The 26961-nt window shown below is 48.3% G+C and overlaps 1 protein-coding gene across 1 annotated transcript in view; it reads left to right on the top strand.

Annotated features, from left to right (window-relative positions):
* The window catches only part of CACNA1I (calcium voltage-gated channel subunit alpha1 I), a 286236-nt gene that overhangs the window by 233604 nt on the left and 25671 nt on the right, over window positions 1-26961 (top strand). Inside the window, exons 12-27 of the mRNA XM_005302537.3 lie at window positions 8279-8430; window positions 9222-9407; window positions 10158-10275; window positions 10865-11020; window positions 11349-11439; window positions 13305-13507; window positions 14701-15120; window positions 15903-16003; window positions 17407-17530; window positions 18499-18567; window positions 19367-19551; window positions 20094-20220; window positions 21245-21370; window positions 22601-22690; window positions 23813-24005; window positions 25228-25379. Of these exons, the coding sequence (XP_005302594.3) occupies window positions 8279-8430; window positions 9222-9407; window positions 10158-10275; window positions 10865-11020; window positions 11349-11439; window positions 13305-13507; window positions 14701-15120; window positions 15903-16003; window positions 17407-17530; window positions 18499-18567; window positions 19367-19551; window positions 20094-20220; window positions 21245-21370; window positions 22601-22690; window positions 23813-24005; window positions 25228-25379 (2493 nt within the window). The remainder of the gene's footprint in view (window positions 1-8278; window positions 8431-9221; window positions 9408-10157; window positions 10276-10864; window positions 11021-11348; window positions 11440-13304; window positions 13508-14700; window positions 15121-15902; window positions 16004-17406; window positions 17531-18498; window positions 18568-19366; window positions 19552-20093; window positions 20221-21244; window positions 21371-22600; window positions 22691-23812; window positions 24006-25227; window positions 25380-26961) is intronic.

Below are 26961 nucleotides of genomic sequence, written 5' to 3'. Positions count from 1 at the left end.
CACACCTTGTGGGGAAGTGGGCATCTTAAACCCTGTCAGCCACAATAATATCCAGCAACTTAGAAGGGGGTGGTGGCTCTAGCACTGTGGGCTGCCTGGGATAGAATCAGGCAGCATCGGCCTGCCAAACCACATGGTCTAGACCTGAGCTGCATCCAGTGGTGGGTCTCCTTGGGCAGCATCCAAAGTTGAATGACCCAGTGAGGACCTGAGGAGAGGCTCTTCGGTCACTTCCTCTTGACATTAAATCTTTCCTCTCCCTTCTGTTGTTATTGTTTATTGAGTGCCAACAGTGCGCTCGATGTTGTATAAATCTCTTAAGGAGACATGGACCCTGCCCCGAGGAGCTTACAACCTAGCGGAGGTGGAGAGAAAACAATTTGGACACGTGATAGCGCATGGGGTCCCATCCTGGGTTTGAGATGGAGTAAGGACTGTGCAGGGGCTATCCTATGCCTGTTTCTGCACTCAGTCATGTTGGCCATGGCCATCTTTTTTCCTTTCATCTCCTTTTGTTCCTTCTGTTTCTCCTTCCCTGATCTGTTTCATCCCCTACTTTTCTTTCTCTCCTTGTCTCCTTTATCCCTCTCTTTTCCCTTGTCTTTTCCGCTCCCCCATCTCTCTCCCTCATTTCTCTCTTCATTAGCTGACTGAATCCATAGTCTGTTTAGTTTAGTTTAATATGCTCTCTAGGGATGTCACAGAGACTTCACCAGCATCTGAATTCAAATCCACCAGCTAGCTAGACTTTCCAGCTTAATTAAGAGATGCACAAGCACAGTCTATCTCTGGAGAAGGACTGAGGAAAGCTGGTGAGTCTTGTGGTTACTACAACCAAGAATCTTCCCATTCCCTTTGGGGGGGCCTGAGCCCCTCTGTAGGTCTGGCAGCATCAATTAACAGGTGGATCATGACATGGAAAGCAAGTATCTATCTAGGTACGTGTATAGCTGTCATCACTAGAGGTCTCCAAGCACTTCACAGTCATCAATGGATTTTATCCTAACAGCACCCCTGTGAGGTAGAGAAGGGTTATCATCCCCTTACAGATGGGGAACTGAGGCACTTAAGTCCCCTGCCCAAAGCCACACAGGAAGTCTCTGGCTGAGCCATGAATTGACCTCCAAGGCTCCTCAGTCCTCGTCCAATACCCTATCCACTAGACTGTGTTTCCTACCCTAGCCAGTCTCTGATAGGAGTAGGAGTAGCCACAGTTTGATCCCAGAGTAAAAACTGCTCTGGGCACCACAGTACCAGAAAAACGCTGTTGAGCTGCAGGGAGCTCAGCGGCGAGCAATACAAATTACTAGGAGACTGGAGGGACTGAATCATGAGAAAAGATTAAAAGAGCTAAATCTGTATCACTTAGCTAAACTATGACTAAGGGGTGAGGCTCAGGACAACATGATCACTGGCCACAAGTGTTCAAAGGGTGTAAACACCAATCAGGGAGAGGAATTGTTCAGGGTCATTGGAGGGGGTATGACTAGGAGCAACAGAATGAAATTTAGCAAAAAGAAAATCTGAGGTGGAGATAAAGAATTCTTTCTCAGATTCTTGGGTTATAAGCTCTTCAGGGCCATATCTTCCTGTGTATTGGTACAGCACGCAGCACAATGGGTGTTACCATAATATAAATAATAAATACTATTAATAATACCTTCCTGAAGTGAGATTTATTAAGCTATTGACTGATCTGCCCCAGGTACTGATAGAGACCCCATCACCTAAATTGTCTAAAAGTGGACTGAGACAAAGAATTGTGAAGTCCTGAATTGGATGTGGGATGGAGATTGGACTACATGTGACCAAATCGGTATTTTCCATCTCTAATTTCTATGATTCTCCAGTTACTGTTAGCTTACTTTGATGTAATTTACAAATATGACCAGACTAGAGAAATCTCTCTAATATATTTATAAGGTACTTATCACTCTGATATCTGAGTACTGATATATGGGGCTGGTCTTATGATCCCACAGAGAATCACCCCAGTAAGATTTCGGCATAGTTGCCAATTTAGACCTGGGGGGAGAAATTCCCTGTATGGACAGGTCATCTGATACATTACAAGTGTTCTTGCACCTCCTTCTGAAGCATCTAGTGCTGGTCCAGTCAGAGAGAGAATATTGGACTAGATGGACCCTAGGGTCTTATCCAGGATAGCAATTCCTTTGTTCAAGTAAGGAAGTGTGTGTGTGTGTGTGTGTGTGTGTGTGTGTGTGTGTGTGTAAGTCAAGACCAAACAGCTGCTCTCCTTCATCCCAGCTCCATCATTTGATCATTGGGGGGAGGCTCCAAATGAAATCAGCTTCCCTCAGCATAGAAGTGGACTGCATTGTTTCACACATCTGCTTAATCCTAGTAGGGAGAGAGGGTTCACTGCCGTGGGAATCTGAATCAGATAGTTTCATGGATTTGGAAAGAAATCCAGATTCAGGTTAGAAAAACTAGTTCTGATTCAAGAAAAAGTGACCCGAACCATGACCCTCTCCCCCCCCCCTTCACATCTGACTGCTTCCTTCCCCTTCCCCCACTCGGGCCCCAACTCTCCATACTTAGGAAAAGTTCAGTTTAAGTGTTTCTCCCCAATGCTCATGCATGAGACTTGTGCGTTCTCTGGTCTGGCAATCGTGTGTGTGAGACAGAGAATACAGGCTTCTGCGCTGGGGAGATTTCTGATACTCCCTGCTTCTGGCTAGGCAAGAGATGGTGAATTGCAGACCTTTCCTCATGGCTTTGTCAGTTTTTCTGACTTTGGAAAGAGCCAGGAAGCCTGGAAATGACTCAAAAAGGAAAGTGGAACTATGTTTTTGTTAAACCCCCCAAAAAGTAGTGGGGAAAAAATGGCAGGCTGCTATTTATTTGATCCAAAGCAGTTTTCTACAACCCTGCGTTAATCAGTTGGTTGTGGTTATTTGTGTGGGAGCAGCCGGAAGGAGAGTGATTGAGCAGCCGGAAGAAGAGTGACTGGCTTCCTTTCAGCCTCCCCACTCCATCAAGATTACCCTTCCTCTGCCAGAGAGAAGCTCCCCCCACACACACTCTGCCCCAGCCATCAGCTGTGTCCGCTGTCAGTCACAGTTAAGCTGAAAACCCATGATGGTATTGCTAGTCCCAGATGTGTTGGAAACTCTCTTAGAGGATGGGGGCCTCTAGCCCCATCAACAGCACCTTGGGCTCAATGCTAATGGTTCTTTTCACTCTAGCTAATTATCTGTCTCTCCAGAAATAGCTGCAATGCAGGGTCTGTCTTTGCTCTAGGAGTGTGTTGCCTCAGGCCTCATGGATCCAGCTGGCTCCTCTCCCTCCCTTTATCTCCTTTTCTTTTTTCTTTTTCCACTATTTCTTTAATCTTTCTCTGTATCACTCTTTCTCTTCTTTTCTGTCCTCGCTCTTTTCTCTCCTATTCCTTCACCATCTCTCCTTCTTCCTTTTTTTGGCAGTATGGAACTGTTTTGTTTTTTCCTCTTTCCTTTTCTCCCCTTATCTCACCCTTCCTGTTCCCCCCCCCCTTTCCGTTCCTGACCCTCTCTCTGGGAAGAATGCTTGGGGGAAGGAGGTGAGTGATGGCCCTTAGAAAAAGATTAACAGGTGTGGGCTTCACTAGAGAAACAGACGTCAGGGAGGGGAGGAGGGCTGGAGAGAACAGGTGACCTTTTCCTTAAGAGAGATGCAAGCATGACTTTTAAAACATCAGTTGCGCCCTACAAGACAGCGAGAGAGCAGATGCGTGGACAGCAGAGAGAAGGCTAATCCACCATTATACCCTGTCGTATTTTTACATTCTTCATCTGCATTGACATAGTCATTTGATTCATGCTGAAATTGGTGTCTCTGTTTAGCATATGGGCCTCTCATTCCCTGCTAGTGTCATTACTTCCTGGCTTTGAGGTTATCTTCATCTCTCTCCTCCCTGTACTCTCTCTTTTTCTCTCTCCCTAGTTTTTCAGGACCTGTTTTGTTATTCAAATGTAATTATGGATGGAAATTGAGCCTCCCCCCCTTTTATTTTGATTTTAGAGAAACTGGCAGTGTATAAAATTCTGTGGCATGGGGAGAGCCTGCAATTTCTTCCCCCAGCCAGAATGAAATCAAAGCCAGGTCCTATGAAGAAGGGGAAAGGTAGAGGTGCTGAGAAGAGAAAGGGTTGAGTGAAGAAGTGGTTTTGGTCAGCCTGTGTCAAATGCGGTACAGGCACACAGATGGTTGGGGGTGGGGGGCTGGCTTCAGTAACTGGAATGAAAGCTCAGTTAGAAAAGGACATGGAGGGTATGGTTGTGATGGGTTGCACCCCTTGGGATGTCACCTAGTGTGCTGGGATGCCACTGAGTCAGACTGTTCTGCCACCCTGGGCCCCCTTTTACCTGGTCTTGGCTCCCCAGCCTTTTCCAGCCAAGCACACAGGCAGGGCCACGCCCAGCTGCACAGAGAGACAGAGATACGCTCTGGGAAGGCTCAGTTTAAGGGGCTTGCCACAGCCCCCAGATGTCCACCCCCCCTTGGAATACAAACCCAAAATTCTATGAAATTCGCCTTTTCCCTCAATGTGGAGGAGGGTATGCACAACTCCTCATCCCCCAGTTAGAAATCACATAAACTGGGTTATATTATAAACCAGAAATAAAAGTATTAACTATAACAGGTGTATTTTAAGTAGTCAAGGGGGTAGCAGACAGAAAAAGGCATATTGCTAAGAAAATAAAACAGAGCATGCAAACTAAGCTTAATACACTAAGGAAGCTGCTTACATGTAAGTTCTCACCCTAAATGTGGTTCTGATAATCTTCTTGACAGACCAGACGCCCTTCCAGCCTGGGTCCATTTTTTTCCTGCAGTTCAGTCTTAGTTGGTTCCAGCAGTCATCTTGGGTAGGGCAGCAGGGGAGAACTGATGACCTGGATTACCTCACTCCCGGCTCTTAAATACCATTTGCATAAAGCGGGAGTCCTAGTTTGACAACACCCCACCCCCAGCTTCTTGTGGAAAAGTACAGAATTCAAGATGGGTTCCAGTATCAGGTGACATGGTCACATGACTCTGTAAGGCCCCTGTAGCCATTCTTCACAGGCTGCCCCACAGGTTCACAGAAAGACTAAGCTCTTTTACAGTCCATTGTCTCTTGCTGATGGGCCATGAGCACTGTCCGGCTTTTTCATTGTTATACCTGAAGTGTTAGCAGGGGGCGTCACCCAAAATAATATAGTTGAAATATAGATACATAGTCAATATTCCTAGCTTCAGATACAGAAATGATACAAGCATACAAACCGGATAATCGCATTCAGTAAATGATAACTTTTCCAATGATACCTTACATGAGCCATCATGCATAAAGTATATCTGTTGTGTCATATTCATATCATAAGCATATTTCATAAAGAATATGGTTGGCGTGGCTTCAGCAATTGGACTGAAAGCTCAGTTAGAAAAGGACATGGAGGACATGGAGACTTGGGAGCAGGCTCCAGTCCATTCATTTACTTGGGATAAGAACAATCAGAGTTGGATTCTTGTGCCTCCTGGAATGGACTCTAGGTGTAGCCCGTGGGAGGAGGCAGGAGGGAAAGAACCAGAACTGGATTACTGTGTGTGTGCGTGTGAGCACCCCTTCCCCCAATGTACTGCTGATACAGCCTGTGGGGAAGGGAGGAGACTCCATTATCTTCTTAATTTAAACACCCTTCCTTTAAAAGGATAGTAACCCTGCCATTGTCATCATCAATAAAAAAGGTGAGTCAATGAGTCTCCTCCACACGGAGCACTATGGGGCAGTGCTGACTTCAGTGGAGAACGTTTGCTTAGGCCTTGGTGGAGTCCCCATCTCCATTCCTGATGGGCTCCCCTAATTTCCCAAGTGCCTGTCCTCTCTTATCACCACCAGGGGGCGCCAGCGGTCTCTCTGTCACTAAGTTTGTGTGATGTCAGAAGTATGACCTGGCATTTATGGGTAGCTCAGCCCCACATGAAGAAAGAGGCTAGCCACGTGACCAGCTTATCCAAGTGGATCTGTGATGGACACCCGACGTGTGGGGACCTGTGTACACTAGAGAGTGAATGCTGCTGCCCCCTGGTGGATAGAATGTGTTAGGCTTGCTCATGTCAGTTCCCTCTAGGACTGGACTAGGGGAGCTGCTCCTTTAGGGATGAAAGGGACGGGAACGTGGGTGGAATCAAACTTCAGATATGTAACCCTATCCTGGGGTATGTCTATACTACCTGCCGGATCGGCAGGCAGCAATCAATCCAGTGGGGGTCGATTTATCGCATCTAGTCTAGACGCAATAAATCGACCTTTGAGTGCTCTCCCGTCGACTCCTGTACTCCACCGCCGCAAGAGGCGCAGGCAGAGTCAACGGGGGAGCGGCAGCAGATGACTCACCGCGGTGAAGACACCACGGTAAGTCGATCTAAGTACATCGACTTCAGCTGTGTTATTCACGTAGCTAAAGTTGTGTAATTTAGATCGATCTCTCCTCCCCCCCCTCTCTCCTCCCATGTAGACCAGGCCCTGGATGGATTGTACTGACATATACATGAGGAGTCTGACTTTCCTTTCATGTTGGTGACACTTTGGTTGCTTGTCATGCCATTAAAGTCTCATTGAAGTATGTGTGACAGAGCAAAAGAGAGAGAGAGAGAGAGAATCTGCCCCCTACTGACAGGAATGTGTCAGACATTGTTATGTTTATTTCCATTCCCCTTGCTGGCTAACCTAGTGGAATTCCAACTCAGCCAGTGAGGGGAGCCAGTATACTCTCACACATATAAGTGAGTCCATCATAATCAACTGGGGGGAGGCCTCCCCCCCCCCACACCCACACCCCATTTCTGAGAGAGGATGGAAAGAATCTGTCATCAATGGTGTCAGCTCAGCCCCAGCCATATAAACATCCACTTAATCATTCCTGAGCAAACAGGCTGGACCCCTTCCCAGCCTTGTCAGAGGGGCCTCCAAGAACTGAGCACAGCAAAGAAACATCCATTAATTCTGAAAACAAAAGGAGGAGTAATTGAATTTGTTCAGGCTTGTTCAACTGATTGAGTCATTAAAGCTCTCTCTCTTTTTCTCTCTCTCCCACACACACCACCCTTTGGCTGGAAGAAGCTGAATTACCTGTGGCAAAAGGTGTCACGGATTCAGTAGATGCAAATATCCTGGACTGGACCAGTTATTTCCTTTTACCAACACATTTGCCCTGTTTGGTTTCTTGGGAATTTCTCCCTTTGTCTCGCCAGTTTCCTCTTTCTTCCTCATTGTCCATTTCCCTCTGTTTCTTATTCCCTCTTGTTCTCTCTGTCCCTTGTTGTTAGACATTAACAGGCTACTCCTCATTGCTGATGCGTTATTCATGCACTCTGATATTCCCCTGGGTAATTACTTAGACCACTGCAAAGAGGAAGGTATGAGAAAAGATTGCCAGAGCAGGCCCTGCAAATGAATTCTGGCAAGGAAAAGGAGAGCGGGGGGAGAGGAAAGTGGGGTAGAAAAGAGAGAAAACAAGGGACCAAAGGACATATGTGTGGAAAGAGAAAGGAAAGGGGGCAGGGAGAAGGTTGGGAGGTAGAGTTGGGAACTTGCTGGGGAGGGACTGTGTAAACACAAAGGAGAAAGAGAACACTGAGATCTGGTCTACACTAGAAAATTACAGGTTTCAGAGTAGCAGCCGTGTTAGTCTGTATCCGCAAAAAGAAGAACAGGAGTACTTGTGGCACCTTAGAGACTAACAAATTTATTAGAGCATAAGCTTTCGTGGACTACAGCCGAAGAAGTGGGCTGTAGTCCACGAAAGCTTATGCTCTAATAAATTTGTTAGTCTCTAAGGTGCCACAAGTACTCCTGTTCTTCTTTTTACTAGAAAATTAGGTCGTCATAACTACGTCGCTGAGGAATGTGGAAAAATCCACACCCTTGAGCCATTTAGTTAAGCTGACCTAAATCCCCCAGCACTAGGTCAAATTCTTCTGTCAAGCTAGCTGCCGCCTCTCAGGGAGGTGGAGTTCCTATACGATGGGAAAACCCTCCTGTCAGTATAGGTAGTGTCTACACTGAGGTGCCACAGTGGCACAGCTGTGTCACTGTAGCATTTTAAGTATAGAAAAGCCCAAAGATGGCACCATTGGACCCCTCTGTCATCAGCTCTACCGTCCTTCCCATTTCCCGCATGACTCCCATCCATGCACAACCCTGTGTCGTACGAGAAAGGTATCCTTTGGTTCTGAGGTGATGTTTTCAGATTTTGCCCGATTCTGATCCTTGCTTTTGCCACTCCTGCAGCCAGAAGAACTGACTAACATCTTGGAGATCAGCAATGTTGTGTTCACCAGCATGTTTGCCCTGGAGATGATCCTGAAACTCGCCGCGTTTGGCCTCTTTGATTACCTCCGCAATCCCTACAACATCTTCGACAGCATCATTGTCATCATCAGGTGATGACCCCAAAATAGGGAGACCAGGCTGGGGATATTGAGGTGCAGAAACAGAGAGGCAGATCAGTGCCTGAACTGTGTTGCTGTGCCATACCTGCTTCAGCTTTTTAATCAGTTAAAATATGAGAGAAAGCATGGTTAATGCACAAGGCAAAGAATAAGGAGATATAGATTTTATTCCCAGCTCAAACACTGCCTCACTGACCTTGCGCAAGTCACATAACCTTTCTGTGCCTCAGTTTTCCCCTCTGTAAAATGGGGATAATAATAGTTCTCTACATCAGAAGTCTGTGAGGCTTAATTAATTGGTGCATGTAAAGCATTTTGAGATACTTGGATGAAAAATGCTGTAGAAGTGCAAAGTATTATAAAGGAGCTTTCCACCCTAGGTCCTTATGATGCAGCATTTGAAAACTCCTGAGTAGCTGAGCAGTACTTCAATTTTCCCCAGCAAGAAATGCAGTTTTACAGACATATACATACAAAATGTACACTGCATACACACACCTGATTCAGATTCTCTTTTACACATAGATTTTTGTGCACACACACACACTCACTCACTCCCTACCAACACACACACTTGATTCACACAGAATTCTCTCTTTTACACTCTCTCGGTTCACACAGATTCTCTTTTACACGCACAGATGCTGCATTGGTGAAAGAGTTCTCTCTCCCTCTCTCACTACCTCTGTCCTGTTTTCTACCACTCTCTTTCTTTGTCCCTTTCCATCTTTTTCTCTCCTTGTCCAACTTTCTCTCTCCTCCTTTGTGTCTCTGGGCCACAGCATCTGGGAGATCATTGGCCAGTCAGATGGGGGGCTGTCAGTGCTGAGAACTTTCCGCCTCCTGCGGGTGCTGAAGCTCGTGCGTTTCATGCCTGCTCTGCGACGCCAGCTGGTGGTGCTGATGAAGACCATGGACAATGTGGCCACCTTCTGTATGCTCCTTATGCTCTTCATCTTTATATTCAGGTGAGGAGGTGTTGTCTTCAGAGCAATTTGAGGAGGCATCGCAGGGCATATACAAACCCTGGCGCCAATCTCTTTGTGACTCAACCCGCCCAGGTCTTTACTTTAGACGTCAAGAGGAACTTGGTTAGTTCTCAGAGACAGATCCTCAGCTGGTGTAAATTGATTGTATCAGCCGAGGATCTGGCCCTCAGGTGTTCGTTCACAAGTAGAGGCTTGGCGGGGGGTGGAGAAACTTTGCCAGCCAGGGAGTGTGCTGATCTGGATTTTCATTAGAAAGGGCGAATTCTGTCAGTGACCTGCTGTTCACTGCAGGGAATAGTCTGACTCCTCCCTTCCCCCCCCCCCCACTAACTATTACAGAATTGTGGTGTGGAGACCCTGGCAATATTTCACAGCACACAATGCAGATAAGCTAGAAGTGGGTGGAGACAGGCAATGGAACAAGAGAGAATGGTGGAGATAGCGGCCGTGGGGGCAGGACTGGATGGAGTAGCCAGAAGCTGGGGGTCTTGTTGCTTATGGTGGTGCAGGGGGAAGGAGAGGGTACATGAGGGGATGCAGGCTGATCAGTGTCTTGCCCTTCTTCATTGGTAGGTCTTGATGGGTTAGCTATATTTTTATATCCCTTACTCTGGTAACAAGTGGCAGCAGGTTGGATTGTGAAAGAAAAAAGGGGAACCGCTCTAACAAGCTCATTTTGGTGGCAGAGATATTTAAATTGGACACCGTCTCCTCTTCCCCACCCAACAGCATCCTGGGAATGCACATCTTTGGGTGCAAATTCAGCCTCCGGACAGACACCGGAGACACTGTCCCTGACCGGAAGAATTTCGACTCCCTGCTCTGGGCCATCGTCACTGTGTTCCAGGTGAGTCCACACAGCTTCCATGGGCAGGCCAGACAATGGGATCGGAGGGAGATCTCAAAGTGAATTGGATCAGGAATTAGTTGTAGGTTTGTACAATTGAATGTTACACTCATTCCTGATGCCTCAAAAACCCACCCACGAGGCTCCAGCATGTGATGCTGAGAGAGGAATGACAGGCACACACTGTAATCAAGCAGCTGACATCTTTGTGACCTCCAAGGAGCAACAAGGCAATGGAAGGATGCGGTAGTTAGAAAGGTCAGAGCTGTGGGGGCAACTCCTGTGTTTAATGTTGTCGCCGTAGTGTGCACACTATGCTTGTGTGTGTTCGTCTCTTCCCTTTCGCCTGAGGTCTCTTGAGCTATTGCCATGGAGACAGCGAGAGAGATGGACCATGTTCACTGATGGCAATCATTAGACACCTGGGGTGGGATGTTGGGAGAAGATGGGGGAGCCTCACTCTGCAATAGGCATGTGGTGGTCAGATGATTTTCCTCTCACTGCTCATTATTGCAGCTTCCTTCCTCTGTAATCCCTTTTACTCCCACTTTGCTCTAGGGGCTAACGCTGCCTCTCTTCTGTCTTGCAGATCCTGACCCAGGAGGACTGGAATGTTGTGCTGTATAATGGCATGGCCTCCACCTCACCATGGGCATCCCTTTACTTTGTGGCCCTCATGACCTTTGGCAACTATGTCCTCTTCAATCTGCTGGTGGCTATCCTGGTGGAGGGCTTCCAGGCTGAGGTGAGTTGCCACTCCATGGAGGTGAGGTGCAGATGAGGGAGATGGCCTGAGGGGACGAGGAGGGGATCCCAAGTTAAGACATTCCAGTTATGACATTCCCTTTCCTCCACTGATATGGAGGAGGGGTTAACAATTTCCACCCCATCCTATGTGCCCTGCAAAGGTGATTCAGTCCCCCTCCATGGGCCAGGAGTTCAGCAACTAAGCACTTGCAGACCACACAGGGATTTCTGTAGCATCTGTGGCAATGGACAATCAGAGGGAACAGAATCCTTTCCCCTGGGGGGCTCGTGAATCACAGACCTTTGCTTTGATTTTTCCATTCCAGGGTGATGCCAACCGGTCGTACTCGGACGAAGATCAGAGTTCATCAAACATGGAGGAATTTGACAAATTCCTGGACAGCCGGGATGGCTCAGGTCAGTGGATCCTCCCACCTCGTTTGCTCTTGTTCTACCAGCAGCTGGGTGACAAATGTAAATGTGCAAATCTCCCTAAAATCTCATTCCTCTTTCCAAGGTGGGACCAGAATGCTTTGGCCCTGCCTAAAGCACTTTCATGGCAATGCAGTTTTATGCAATTTTGTTTGCTTTAAAGTCATTGTCAGCTTGCAGTCACTTGCAAAAAATTAGAGCCATGGCAAAATTCTGTAATGCTGTAGCTGAGAGAACAAATGTGATCCTTGGCTAGCGAAGCAGGTAGGAGATATTGCATCAAGTAGGATCAGGCATTACTACATCTGCATACAGCATTGGTGAGCCCACTGATGGAATTCTGGTGTCTACACTTAAATTGAAAAGGATTCAGAGAAGAGCAACAAGAATGATATGAGGTCTAAAAAACATGCCCCATAGTGAGAAAGGAAGGAAGCTAAATGATTTAGTTTATCCAAGAGAAGGTTAAGAGGTGACTTGATCATGGTCTACAAGCGTCTACAGAGGGAAAAGATTTCTGGTGGTAGATGGCTCTTTAATCTAGCAGAAAAGGGCATAATGAAATCCAATGGGTGGAAGCTGAAGCTGTGGACAAATTCAGACTAGAAATATGGGACACATTTCTAACAGTGAGGATAATTAACCATTGGCATAAGCACCAACTGCATGGGTGCTCCGGGGCTGGAGGAGAAGGACTCACCGGGCAGAGGGGAAGTCGGCGTCTATGATGGCTTGTGTTATACATGAGGTCAGACTAGTCAATCAAAACGGTTCCTTCTGGCCTTAATATCTATGAATCTAATAGAAAAGAGCAGCATATCACATTATTAAGAATATTTTGATTTCTTCTTTCTCCCATCTGTGCCTCTCCCTGGCACCCTGCAGGAGCAAATTAAAGCAGGTTTTCTGGATCCTTAGGGTCTGTGAGCAGAGAGGGAGCCCAGTGCAGCAGTGAGTCAGTGAGAATTCAAAGCAGACTGGGAGGAGTAGTGTGTACATGGGAATTTGGAGAAAGAGAAAGGATTTCCAAGGAGGCCACAAAGTTTTGGTGGATCTGGGCCCCAATGAGTCTCAATCCGCCCCTCAGTATCTCAGCCCAACAAGTGGATCTGAGAAAAACAGGGAACATGCCTAAAATATTCAATGGCTGCTGGTCTCACAGTCATAGCATTTGTTTCAAATGTGTGGATGACTGCCCCCTAATTCTAGCAAATGGGGGCACTGTCTCCTTCACATGCTCCCAGGCAAGAGCCTCGCAGCGTGAGCCTGCAGGGAAAGCTATCTGATCGGCTCGCCACTGGCACTGCCTGGCCTTAATCAGAGCTCTCTTGTAGGCACACTCCCTGCTCTGGGTCCATTAGAGCGAAGGAGGCTGAGCAAGTGGACTCAGCTAGGTGAAAGCTGTTGTGTGAAACACTCTTCCCCCTCCAAAGCCAGAAGAGAGGGAATGCTGCCAGCACTGCCCAAAGGGGCAGGGAGAAGAGACAAGGAAGAGAAGATGCTAGGGGGTGGGTAGAGAGAAAGACAAGTTGCATCATCACTTTTGTTTTTCTGCACCCCACTTCGCCTCCTAGAGGTATGCCATTGAGAGGCAGAGGTAGTAGTTCAAAGGACTCTGAGGAATCAGTGCACCCAGTGCTTGGGAGAGAGGCCATGGCCTCAAGTCCATCACTGTCCTGACCCCCCCTTTCCATACAACGAAAAGGCACCAAGAAGCAGTGTTGGGTTCTAACAGGGCTAAACAAACTGAGCATTAAAACATTCACTGAATGGTGGAGGAGGAAACCGCAGAAGGGAAAGGAATGTCTTTTTCTCTCTTTCTTTCTCTTTCTCTGTGTTTTTCTGCTCAGATCCCAGGCTCTGTGCAATTCCCATGACCCCAAATGGACACCTTGACCCCACCCTACCTTCTTCCAACCAGCCAGTGGCAGCTGGTGGGGTCACAAGTTCCGCCCGGAATTCCCTGCAGCCAGACCAGATCCTCATTGCCCTGGGTTCCAGGAAGAGCAGTGTGATGTCACTGGGGAGAATGACCTACGACCAGAGGTCACTGGTGAGTGAGTAGAACCATGAGTAACATACTTCTTCTGAAACCCACAGGATCCGTTGTCTCAGTGCCACCATCTTGGAATTCCATTGGGGGTCTACCCCTACTGGAAACTTACTAACAGAAGCTTGTTGCCTGTCCCCATTTAGCTGAAGGTGGTCGCAATTTCCAATTTCTCAATCCATTTTCCACCATGACTGGGTGTAGGATTAAACTGCCTTGTTATCTCCTCTGGAGTCTTCCCTCAAGAATGAAATGTGCATTGGCCTCTTAGCCCGCCACTGTAGTTCTGGAGCACAGAGCATGGAATTATGGTGCCTCCTCGGTAACATAAAAAACACATGGAGAGCTTCTGCCATTAGGTCCTCCTAACAGGTCCTCTACCTGGAGAAGTTTCTGGAGCCCTTAGTTCAGGTGAAAATCAAAACCTTGAGCTGCAGTACCTTTTCCTGTCCTAGGCCTGCCATCCCTATCTGTTCGTCCAGACAACCATCACTCACAGTTCTGCCAGTGCACTTCGATCCTGTCCTCTAGCACCCCTGTTAGTTCAGTGCATCCCTTGGGCGCCTCAACCACCAACACACACAGCTTTACTGGTGCACCTCAATCCTGATGTGTAGCATACCCTGCTATCCCAGCCCTTTGTTTCTCCTGAGCAGAGATGGCTGCCAGTAACAATTGGTATTGAGATTTGGTGATGGGGAGGACTAGGCTGAGACCCTCAAACCCATATCTCTTGCTTTCTTCTCTCATTTAGATTGTAAACTCTTTGAGGCAAAGATTTTGGGCTGGGTTTATCCATCACCCTGTTCCTTGTGCACCAGTGCAAAGCAAGTGCAAAATGCTACCTGCCTGATTTTGTACCACTTTCCACTGCTGTAAATGACTACACAAGCCTTTTGCTTTCTAACTTAGCTTATCTGTAAAGTGCCTGGCACACAGCTGGGGCTATAAAATAAATATGACAGTGACCAATTAAGAATTATTAATTAATAATAATAATAATTAATTTGATGCCAGATTTAGAGGTCACCTTTGAGTTCACAAAATGCCTCTCCTGGAGGGGTGGGAGAGCAGGGCTTTGTAATCTTTCATTAGGAGATTTAGGGGCCCCAAGGGGTGAGTCTTTGATATAAACTGCTGAGACTCCATCTTCCCTGTGACCCGAGACACTGAATCCCTGTCTCCCTCTCTTACAGTCTAGCTCTCGCAGTTCTCACTATGGTGCATGGGGCCGCAGTGGGGCCTGGGGGAGCCGTCGCTCCAGCTGGAACAGCCTGGCTCGGGGACACAGCCTAAAACACAAGCCTCCATCTGCCGAGCATGAATCTCTGCTGTCTGGGGAAAGGCACAGGGTGGTGGATGGAGAACGAGAGGGGATGGGAAGGGCCCCTCATCACCGGCGGACGCTCTCCCTGGACACCAAAGATTCCTGTGATCTGGTGGAGCTGACGTCATCAGTCCCATCCAGTCACAGGGCGGCGCGGAAGGTGGGTGTGGCTCTGGGCACCAGTGAGCACCAGGACTGCAATGGCAAAATGCCCAGTATCGCTAAGGAGATTTTCCCAAAGATGGACAACCGCAAGGAACGTGGAGAGGACGAGGAGGAGATAGACTATGTGAGTACAGGGGGCTTCACCAAAGGAGCACCAAGGGCTTACAAGGGGGACAGCAATCACAAGAAATGAGACGTGAGTTATGCCAGCCTGGGAGATGTTCATGCTCAGGGCAAGAGCAGATTGTAGAATCCCTATGGGCTAGCCTGAGGTCTCTCGGAGCCTCAAGCAGAAGAAGACCAGAGTGCTGCTTCTTAGCCAGCCTCCAAGGCTTCGGTGCCCAGAACTGAAGAGATTACGGTGACACTCCTGTGGGGTCAGGGGCAATGGAGATTTTAGCAGAAGTTTTCACTGTATAAAATGACATCACTAGGACTTCACTTAGGAGGAAAGATGCCAGTAGATGCCATTAGGCTCATTGGTTAGGCTGTGGACCCAGTACTCTAACTCCAGTTTCCCTGAGGTTCGTGGGTAGTGCTGGTACAAAGATCCAGTGTGCGCTAGGCAGTGTCAGTGTCAGCATTCCACAACAGAGTACAGGCTAGCATCAGGTTCAGTTTTAAGGAGTCAGAAGTGAATCTTGATACTCTTCCTTCTGGGAGGAAAACAGGCTTATGGAATAGCCACCCCAATTAATTTTCCACCTGCCTCATCGCTCCCCCTGTAACTATGACATCAGCTCATTTTCTCATGTGGGGTCGGGGCAGAGAGGACAGAGAGAGGAGGATCTGGGGAGGTAATGTATCCAAGTTACTGGTATTTTAGGTTTAAAGAAAAAAGACAGATTGGACTTCTCAGTGAAGTGGGAGGTGGCCAGTGACAACCCATTCCCTTGTGTCCTGCAGAGCCTGTGTTTCCGCATCCGGAAGATGATGGATGTCTACAAGCCAGACTGGTGTGAGATACGGGAGGATTGGTCCATCTACCTCTTCTCTCCACAAAACAGGTTCGTCCCAATATTGTCAATGGAGGAATGGTTTAGTATAATCCTGTTGCAGCAGCCATGTACGTGGGTTGGATGCTGAGACTGCAGCTTTAAACTTTCAAGCTGGGAACGATATTGTTGCTTCCAGTCACAGCCTCTCCACCCAACTCTTGTTTGGTCCCTGAGGTGGCGGTAGAGAAGGGGAATCCTGAAAGGCTACTGTTGTTTTCCTTCCGAGGGAATGCTCCCTTTTTCTTCAGTGTAACTTAAGGCAAGGCAGAGAATACTAACTCTGACCAAAAAAGATAAAGAATGTATTATTAACTAATCTGTGCCATTGGCAATGTCTCTGGTGGCACAAGAGTGGGCCCCATTGCATTAGAGGCCACAAAGTTGACTTGTTAGCAATCCTGTCACACTGTTTAGGCAAAGTTAGTATTCGCTGCACTTAATGAAATAAATATTAGAAAAACTCCTCCTTCCATCAGGAGGAAACAGTGTTTATCACCAGCTATCAGCAGGCTACACCACAGGGTAACAGCTCATGGAGACAAGAGGGTTTCATCATAACTGTTGGAAGATGAATCTTGGCTGCACGTGCTGATCTCCTACCTATTGAATTGGTTATGGCAGCTTTTAGAGAAGCTGGAGGGCTAATTCCTGTGGCAATAGAACTAGTCATCTATTTTCATGGCAGTGATTCCTCATCAGCCGGCAGCACAAGGGAGTGTGATGCCTAGAACACTCTGGTAATCCCAGCACAGGCATATCATGATAGGAAATTCTAAGTTGGGAGAGAGGGGGGTGGGTTAAAGATTGTGACTCATCATCACCCTGTGGGAGCAGAGCTTAGAGAGGAAGGGTGGTGCAGTGCTTTGGGCATGTCTCTGGGGCTTGGGAGACTGAGGTTCAATTCCTTGTTCCACCACAGATTTCCTCTGTGACTTTGCCTCCCTGTGCCTCAGCTCCCCATCTGTAAAATGGGGATAACAGCTCTGCCCTACCTCACAGAGCTGTTGTGAGGAGAAAGAAATAAAAGTACTGTGGTGATGAGGGGGGGCATATAAATAACTAGGATAGACAGACAGAGCTTAGGGGATAAGGTCCTTACAAATGCAGGTGATTTCTCAAGAGGAGCTCTTTAGAGAATTATTATTACTTGCATTGAGGTAAGCCCAGTCATGGAGCAGGACCCTGTTGTGCTAGGTGCTGTACAAACACCGAACAAAAAGACGGTTCCTCCTTTCCAGACAAACGTGTCTCCTTTCCAGTCTGGTAACGTGCACAACAGGACAGCTGATTTTACACGAGCGAATGTTACATTTCAGGCAGAACCCTTACTCCCTCCCCTCTCTCCCCATCCCCTGCCATACCAAATTTAATTTCACCCCAGACACATGTGTCCTTTTGGAACTCTCTTGCAGGTTCCGCATCCTCTGCCAAACCATCATTGCTCACAAGCTCTTTGACTACGTTGTTCTGGCCTTCATCTTCCTGAACTGCATCACCATTGCCCTGGAGAGACCACAGATCGAGCATCGGAGCACCGTGAGCAAACTTGCACTCTCAGCCTTTTCTGGCTGAACACAACCCCTGGACGGGTGTGGTGGACAAAGTTCATTAATTCTCTGGGCATTGCATAGGCTCTGGATAACCCCCAGCGCTGGAGAGTAACCCCCATCCCCCAAACACACACCCCTCCGTGATTTCTCTGTATACAATAAGAGGCCTGCTTGCCTCCTTTTCAAGGCCTTAAAATAGTATAATCCTTCTTTCTCAAGAGTAGCTTCCTTTGTCATAGAAGGCAGAAGGGTCCCTCCAGGCTTCATGGTTGGGACATGGCTTGCCAGTGGGAGTCAAATAGCCAGGGACCATGAAACTAAAAGAGGGTGGTAACCTGGATATGTAGCAGTGTCCTAGTGGGAATGGCGTGCCAGGATTCAAATGTGCTACTTCTGCATTGGCTTTGAATGTGGATCTGGGTGCCGTGGTTGGGGAGAGGCTGGTGTGCTTCAGTGGGTGAATATATTCTTGGTTCTCCTCAATTCATTCTTAACGGAGGTCACAGCTGACATGGCTTTTTGAGCGTCTTTGCTGAGTCCACATTGCCAAATGACACCACAGTTAGGCGAAGTCTGGGCTCAGGAGAGGTCCAAGAGTGGGGTGACAGGGCTGGGCTGCCGGTCAGCATCGTGTTGCATTGCAAGGTGATGAAAGGCTACATAGCTGGATTAGCAGCAGATGCTGCAGATCACAATTGCAGTGCATTAGCAGAGCTGTGTGGGAGTTGCAAGATTGGAGTAGCTGGGAACACTGAAGGTCAGGACTGAGGTGCATTAGCTGAGACAGGTGGGATGAAGGTTGTTCAGCATGTGCCCTTGGCTGTAGCCAGTGCTCTCAGTTCCACCTTCACAAGACAGTGAAATTTGTCAAGTTCATAACAAAGGATTTAGTAAACTCACAGAAGTGTGGAAATGTCTCTCGGTGTTTTAGGGGCTTTTTTCTGTTCTTTCTAGGAGAGAATCTTTCTCACCGTATCCAACTACATTTTCACGGCAATCTTCGTAGCTGAGATGACACTAAAGGTAAGTCACCTGGAGACAGTCAGCCTTTTCCCATGTGCCATGGGCCCAACACATCTGCCTTCTACTCGTCCATCCATCCTCTACAGTCCATCCATCCTTTCAGTCTTCCAAGGAGGTCCACCCACTCCTTGTGAACTCTGTCATGGTAGGGGCATGTCCAACCGTTGGGTTTGAATCTCATTTTCAGATTTGGATGCATGACATTAAACACCTTTTAGACATCTAAACAAGGGGCCTGGTTTTCAAAGGTGATGAGCATTCACAGATTCCGTTAACTTCGGTAGCATCTGCTGGTGTTCAGCAGCTCTGAAAAGCAAACCACTTATTTAAGTGTCTGCATATGGATTTAGGTGCTTAATTTTACATACTCGAGTTTGAAAAATTTGGATTAAGTCATTTACATAAAGTCACCAGAAGAGCATGAACGAGCCCTTGTCTTCTGACTGCACGCACCTTGTCATATCCTCTGAACATCACCATCTCCCTCCAGCACGGTAGTGCTCGAGGGAATGGAGCAGATATTGGTTGAGAGGGGAGAGGACTTCATCAAGGCTTTGGTGGGTCTTTATTGTTTTTTCCAGAACATTTGCACTCCAGCATTTGATTTCTGTGCCATCCGTATCTCCATTTTTACTTCACAGACTGTGGGTCTTTTCTGAGAAAGGAGATGAGTGTCATGGAAGGGAGAAAGATGGGTCCTCATTGCTTCTTTACCTGTTGCTATCGAGTTATTAAGTACCTTCCCCTCTGGATAGTGGAGAGTTTAACTCCCCATGCTCTCCCTGCTCCTCTCCTGTAGGTGGTCTCTCTAGGCCTATATTTTGGGGAGCAGGCCTATCTCCGCAGCAGCTGGAACATCCTAGATGGCTTCTTGGTCTTTGTGTCCCTCATTGACATTGTGGTCTCAGTGGCCTCTGCTGGAGGAGCTAAAATTTTGGGGGTGCTCCGGGTCCTCCGACTGCTGCGCACCCTACGTCCTCTCAGGTGAGAACCCCATGGGCAAATTCCTAGCCTTCCATCCTCTCTCTCACTGTGTCCCTTCCTTTATCCACCCAGGAATGGCTTCCACACAGTGCCAGTATTAGAATATGCTTTGTGGAGAGACAAGGCATAGGCCAAGACCCCCGGGCTAACCCCTCCCCCCCCCCCCCCCCCCCCCCACACACATATATACACACCTTAGCGACCTGTTGGGCTGTGCATCAGAGAAGGGCTGAAGGAACATCCTACTAGGGACGAGAACGTTGTGTAGTGTCCTCTCCACTGGGATGTTTCTCTTAACTGTGCAGCTTCTCCTCCAGCCCCTAAGGTAGTCACTGCAGTATCCTCATTAGGTAACGCGCCCAAGTCCTGCTGTAAGGGACTCAAACCCATGACGTTCAGGCCTACGGGAGAGCACGCTCTCCACTGGATGATAGCTGCACCATGATACCTGGGATGCCACTGTTGTCTGATTCTGAAAACACAAGGGAAGAAAGAACTCTGCTATCTCTCTGTGTCACCCCCTCACGCTCCGTCCCTTCCAGGGTCATCAGTCGTGCCCCAGGCCTGAAGCTGGTGGTGGAGACACTCATCTCATCCCTCAAACCAATTGGGAACATTGTCCTCATTTGCTGTGCCTTCTTTATCATCTTCGGCATCCTGGGTGTGCAGGTAGGGTTGTTGTTGTCTATCAAGCACCCACAATGCGCTCGACACTGTACTGCCAGGTAGGAAGCGTAATGCAGACACAGTTAAGCAGATGGAGTTGTGTCTGGGGGGAGGGCCAGGCATCTCAGGACACCTGTCTGATCCTCTGCCCCACTCTGTCCCCCTTTGTGTTGTTCTCATCATAATGATCCTTAAGCCTTTGGCAGTGGCAGGTAGGATCAGTGCTGATCTTTCAACAGTAGAGACTGATATTCAGATCACGGCATTAGCAGAGCTGTAGAGAAGACCCAGGAGTGGAGTAGCAGCTGGGTGTGCTGCAGGTCATGACTGCACTGACAGAGCAGTGTCAGTTGGGGCAGCCACACAGGGGCCTGCGCGATGCCTGGCTCTAGGCAGTTCTTTCTCTCCCCTTCACTCCAAGCGCTAAATCCACCCACAATGTGGTGTGTGTCGGGGGGGGGGGGGGGCAGGCAGGGGGAGGTTAATCCTCCTTATTTTAGGCTTGTGCTGCAGAGGAGTGCTGGAGTGGGTGTTACTTCCATCTCAGAGAATGTGCTATACATAGTCTGTATGCAGACTGTTCTGATGAGCCTGTACAAATGCGCAATCCAGTACCCTCCATATGGAAAAGGAGCCTGGGGCAGAAGAACCGCATCAGTGTCCCTTTATTTAAAAGTATCAGAGAAGCAGGCAATATTTTTCTGGGTGTTTGCTCTCACAAGAGATCTTTTTCCTTTCAGTACACTTAGCAGCCATCTGAGGGAGCGGATGGCTCTGGGGGATTGGGCATGGGGCATTTCATCTCTAGGTCATTGGTTCCAATCCAGCCCCAGCAGGCCACCACATGGCTGTCAGACTGGGAGGACTTTCAGTCACTGCTGACCCAGGGCAAGATTATAATCAGTGATAAAGAGGCAAAAGGCTCCGCGTCCCACTCCTAATCTGAGGAGCTTCCTATTGCTCTTTGTCCCCTGACACTGAGGAAGTCTGAATGAAACTCACTAACCAAGTCACTTCCATCTTATAGCTCTTCAAGGGGAAGTTCTATCACTGCCTCGGGGTTGACATCCGTAACATCACCAACAGGTCTGACTGTGTGGCCGCCAATTACAAGTGGGTACACCAAAAGTACAACTTTGACAACCTTGGACAGGTACGTGCGGGACCCTCCAAGCCCCTCCTCTCAGGTGAACCTGGGTTGTGCTTTGCCCCTTTGGGTCTCTCCCGCCAAGGCCGCATTCACTCATTTCGAGGGGAAGGGTGGAGTGTTCCAGAACACACTCTGGGCCAGAGGCGGCAGTCATGTGAACGAGGGGTCGGGGGGTGGATGCTGGTTAGACATGGGTGTCCGGGTTAAAGCGGAGGAACTCATGTAAGGATGCCGCTTCCATGCTGAAGGGGCAGAAAGGGGGATGTAACAGCTCAAGCAACTCACGTGAAGCCAGGGTATGGGGGGCAGCGGGCTGCTTTTCCTTACATTCTCCTAGGAGTGCCTCTTTTTGCTAGCCCCTGAGCTCCCTCAACATGTAACACCCAGTTCCTGACCCATGCTTAGGGGTGAATCCTGCCTTCACTTGCACAGCTGCACCTTCCATTGGCATTGCATGTAAACAGTTGCAGCTTTGAGCCCTTACGGCCTGATTCTCCGAGCAGGGTGTTAACTCGCTGACATCAGGGCAGTTAAAAAACAGTGAAAGGAGAGTCAGGCCCTTCATAAGCAACTTTCACCCCGTTTACATTGCTGGGGAGTTGGGCCAACAGTGTCTGTGCAATCTGCATGTCTGCAGTCCCCTTAGGCTCCACCATGGAAACATCTGCAGGATTAGCAGAATCCTCCCTTCCTCTCTGCAGCCTCCCTACCAGTCCGGTCAGCGGAGTGCTGCCTTCTAAGGCAAGGGGCCAAGCCAAGCTCTCTGGTTTCTGAGCTGAGGCCCATGCATGCAAGTAGGGAGGCTTCCTCAAAGGCAGGGGTGGCCGGTGGGTGTTTTCTGATTGTGTCGGCCAGTTCTGCCATGGCTCTTGTAGATTTCGCCATGTCTCTGGCATTGATATATTTTTACAGACAAGCAGCAGGCATGTCGTGCTGGGGTTTTCTGTGTTTTAATTCGTCAGCCTGATGCAATAATTGCCGAGTTCACTTGTCTCTGGGGAGGGGAAACTTTTTACTCTGGTGCTTCCACAGAGCAGACTTGCATAAAGGTCCCTGTCTGCTGGCAGCTCCCCTCTCTCTCCCATCTGTTAGTAGTTATGCAGATGACAAGTGCTTGGAGGATGACACCTTGAGTTTTAATTATGTTTTGTGCCTAAGAACTTTTAACCTGAACCATCCACACTCCACCGCTCACAGATGCTCCGTGCCTGACGTGTTTCTGTTGTGTTCCAGGCCCTGATGTCCCTCTTCGTTCTAGCCTCCAAAGATGGTTGGGTCAATATTATGTATAATGGACTAGATGCTGTGGCTGTTGACCAGCAGGTATAGACACTTCCTTCCAAACTGATCATGCCATCTAGACCTCCTTCAGGCAGGAAGGTGGAAGCATGCTATATCAGCCAGCTTTTGGTACTTCCTCTCCACCCAATAGCATTTTAAAGCATTGCTCTGATCCTCTCCCATCTGCAAGCCCCTTCTCTTCACTTTCGTTATTACTGGTGGGTCGGGGCCGTGGTTGTGCATACGCAGGGAAGCGTGTTTGGAAGTGATTAGCCTGGTGGGCATTCATTGTAGCTCTTGTCCTTTATTCAGCTGGGAAAGTTGTGCAGGCTGGGTCCTTATGTATCCTGTGATATCTTCACAGCAGCAGTCGCCCATGTCTTTCTTGACATGGTGCACCCACCTGATTTACAGTTGGTTCCTCTAATTGCTTATAAACTGGGATTCTCTGTCCCTGCAACTAAGTCCCAACGGTGTCCAAAACTCATATTGACTTGAGTAGTGCAGGGTCAGGCCCCTGGCGAAGGCTGCAGTGACAGAGGACTGAATGGCCGTGAAGATACTACCCTTACCCTCTGTTCTCAGCACTAGAAGTGCTGTTGGTCTTTTAAAACCCTCAGTGGTGAGAAACCTAGAAACTCAAGCCCTCCTTTCTACTTGATCCTGACTGACACCTGGTTTCAGGCACCCCTCACCTTTCAGGGTTGCCCCCATTGCACCTTCGAGGTGCAATTTACTCACCCTCAGCCCAACACACCTTTTCTTCAGGTATCTTTAGTGTCTGTCATATTCTCTGATGTTTTAATTGTCCATTTGATCTGTTGTTGTGATTATATTGCAATTGTAAGTGCAGCATCCTGAGTGCTTTATTATTAATTATTATTATTATTATTATAAGCTTGTCCTTGACTTTCAGACACTCAGTCTATTTGTTGCGCCTACCCTCATTTTCATAATCCTTTCCCAACCAGACAGTCACAATCTGTTGATCTCCCTCATTTTCACAATCCTGCCACATCCAGCCAATCACAACCTGCTGCTCTCCTTCATTTTCATAATCCCACCTCAGACTCCTAGTCAGCTAATCACAGCTTTTCTTTTCTTTTCTTTTCTTTTCTTTTCTTTTCTTTTCTTTTCTTTTCTTTTCTTTTCTTTTCTTTTCAGCCAGTGACCAACAACAACCCCTGGATGCTCCTTTACTTCATCTCGTTCCTCCTCATTGTCAGCTTCTTCGTACTCAACATGTTTGTGGGGGTGGTGGTGGAGAACTTCCACAAGTGCCGGCAGCACCAGGAGGCAGAGGAGGCACGCCGGCGGGAGGAGAAGCGCCTCAGGCGCCTGGAGAAGAAGCGCAGGAGTAAGGCACAGCCTAAGTGTTTGGTTGGTTCGTAGGCCAAGGTTTTCTGAGAAAAACCTTCTCCTCTTCTTCTTTTATTTTTTGACTGATTAGTTTCTCTATAACAGCGTCTATGTCACTGCTCTCAGCACTGCTCTCCTTTTGGTGGGACACTGCTGCCAGGCTTCTGTATGCACCACCGGGCCTGACACCCCCAGCCAGCTACCCTCGAGCCAGAATCCCGGCAACAGAGGGAAGAGGTGACAGGGTGCCTGATGGCAACTAGGGGTGTTGGGAAAGGTGCCTGTTTTCTTAACACCTTGCCTCTGGAAAATAACACATTCATAGAAGTGTGTGTGTGTGTGTGTGTGTGTATTCTCATCAACAGGGAACCTCCACCCAGACACACACACTCCAGCCCTCGGGGATTTAGACACTCCTTTGGAGAGCCCTGCAGCACCAGCCAGTGCTGTTGGGTGGACCCCATGTTAATCCTTTCCTGTGTAATGCAAATTGAGGCAGGGAAGAAGAGGAAAAAATCCATGCGGTGTTCCTGGGCCTTTCTATTCCTGTGGCAGTTTCTCTCACTGGGTTCCGAGGCTTCCTTAGAACCAAGAGGGCCCCCCCACAGTGATGGTCCCCACGTGTCTGTTTCCTGGGCTCCAATGAGAGAAACATCACAGATGCACACTTGACCCTGGACCCTGGCAATCACCCCTGCTCCTTCCCACCCCTACCCCAGAGATCCTGGCTGATTACTCTCCTCCTTTCCAAGCCCATGGGCTTCCGTCTTCCTTCCCCTTCTTCAGTTTTTCCTCTCCCTGGTGCCACCTCTGGGTGTCTCCTGGAGCCATTTGCTCCTTTTTATCATTTGTGATCTTAATTTGTCGAGGCATGAAATGCTGATTTAGTGCCATTCCCACAAACATAGGACTAACAGATTCTTTCTATCGCTCCCACCTTCTCTCTCTTGTCTCCCCCTGCCTCCTCCTTCCTTTTACACTCTCTCTTTCCTCACCATTTCTGTTTTCTTTCTCTGCATTCTTTATTTTATTTGTCTCCTTTTTCTATCTGTTTCTTCTGCTTCTTCCTTCTCCGTTCCTGTTTCTGTCTCTCCCTCCCTGCCTTTCCGTTGCTTCTATTCTTTCCCCCACTTTCCTTCATAATTCCCTTTGTTTCTCTTCCCTCTCTCTTCTATCTTCTCTTTCTCTCTCTCTCTCCCCCCCCCCCACTCCCATTGAAGAGGCGCAGCGCTTGCCGTATTATGCCACCTACTGCTCTGTCCGCCTCCTCATCCATTCGGTCTGCACCAGCCACTACTTGGACATCTTCATCACCTTCATCATCTGCCTCAACGTCGTCACCATGTCCCTGGAGCACTACAACCAGCCAGTGGTGAGTGAGTTCAAGGGACCAAACCCTGCCCCTACCTCCCGCTCTTTCTTTTCCCCATCTCATTTTCCATAACAAAAGAGACTAGACACTTTCCCTTCCAAGCAGTCAAACACATACGGGGTCACTAGGTTATAAGTAAAACTTAGCAGCCATTAGAGATTGACTTCGAAGAGCAGCATCTCCCAGCATACTTTGCAGGGGGGAGGGTCAAATTGCAACCCAAAGGAAATCTCTATATATTCTGTAACCTTTTCTAACTTCTGTCTTCCTCAAACCTATCCTGTCTGCAATGCCTCCTCCCCACTCCTTATCCTGGCAATCCCACCTGCTCAAAACATTAGCCAGCGACTGACTGCATAATTTCACTACAGCTGCCGATGTCATGATCCACCATGATAGATGGTAGAGGAGGGTCCCTGTGAAAACTGTCGTGCAAAATTCTGCAAGAGTTAACTCAGCTGTCAGGGTGATAGAGGGTGTTCTTTCCACTGTCATGTGGATGACCCAAGTTTAGCCTCGTGGCTTCTCTTTGTAGTTTCCCTTAGGCCCCAGCAGAGGGTGGCATACTGCCCCTGGGAGCTAGTGCTTTGCACTGCTAGATGGATCAGATTTCAGTTTCTCAGTAGCCAGCCCCGACCCTCAGTGGAGTGAGTTAGGAGTGCTACAGGGGCTGGCACACCCAGTCCTTGGATAGCTGAAGAGAGCCCCTCACCCAGCCACCCTCCTTCCACAAGAGAAGCAGTGTGGACAGACTCTGAAGAGAGTCCGACCTAGTTTCTCTCAGCTGGAAGAAGGGTGAACACAACAGAAGGTCTTGAGGGTTGTGAAAGATCAATATTTGGGGTGGGGGAGATTGGGAAATCCTCAATATTTGTTGACAGGGTTACAGACATGTGCGGAAGGGAGGAAATATGTGCTGAAAACGGGGCTTTTTCTCTCTTTCTGAAAGCACCACATTCACTGCTATGTCTGTCCAGAAGCATGCAGTTCCAGGAAGCCCTTGGTAAACTCCCGAGGGGTTTGAGGTGACAAATCTGATTTCATAGCTGGAGCTGGTTGTATTAGAAGTGACCAGGGCTGTGACTTGTCTGTGGTTGCTCAGATTCACTGCCAAGTTTTTAACTCTAGGTCCAGCTTATCTTTCTTGTTGGCTGTTTAATTTTGTTACTGTTTATCCTGTATTCCTGAACTGCCCCCTCGTCCCCCCTGAATTCCTCACAGTGTTCCCTATATCCCCTATTTGTTCTGCAAAAATTAACATCCCTTATTCCTTCTCACCCACACATCACATCTTGGGCAAGTCAGTTAGCTTCCCCGTGCCTCAGTTTCTTCATCTGTGCAATAGGGATAAGCATACCCATTTCCTCACAGGCGTATGGTGCGGCTTCACTAATCAATTCTTGCGAAGTGCTTTTAGATTTCCAGGTAAACGGTGCTGTAGACATGCTACATACAATTAATAGAAACCCTCTGGTGACAGTGGCACCAATTCAGATATTTCTTTGGGGGAGGGCTAATTCCAGTCCCCGCCCCCTCCGGCAGGTCTCCTTCAGCCGGGGAGTCTCCCTTCTCTGTACAAAGG

The sequence above is a fragment of the Chrysemys picta genome, chromosome 1 (assembly GCF_011386835.1).
Source record: "Chrysemys picta bellii isolate R12L10 chromosome 1, ASM1138683v2, whole genome shotgun sequence".
Taxonomy (NCBI): domain Eukaryota; kingdom Metazoa; phylum Chordata; order Testudines; family Emydidae; genus Chrysemys; species Chrysemys picta.
The sequence above is the reverse complement of the archived record's forward strand: the minus strand, read 5'-3'. Positions and strand labels throughout refer to the sequence as shown.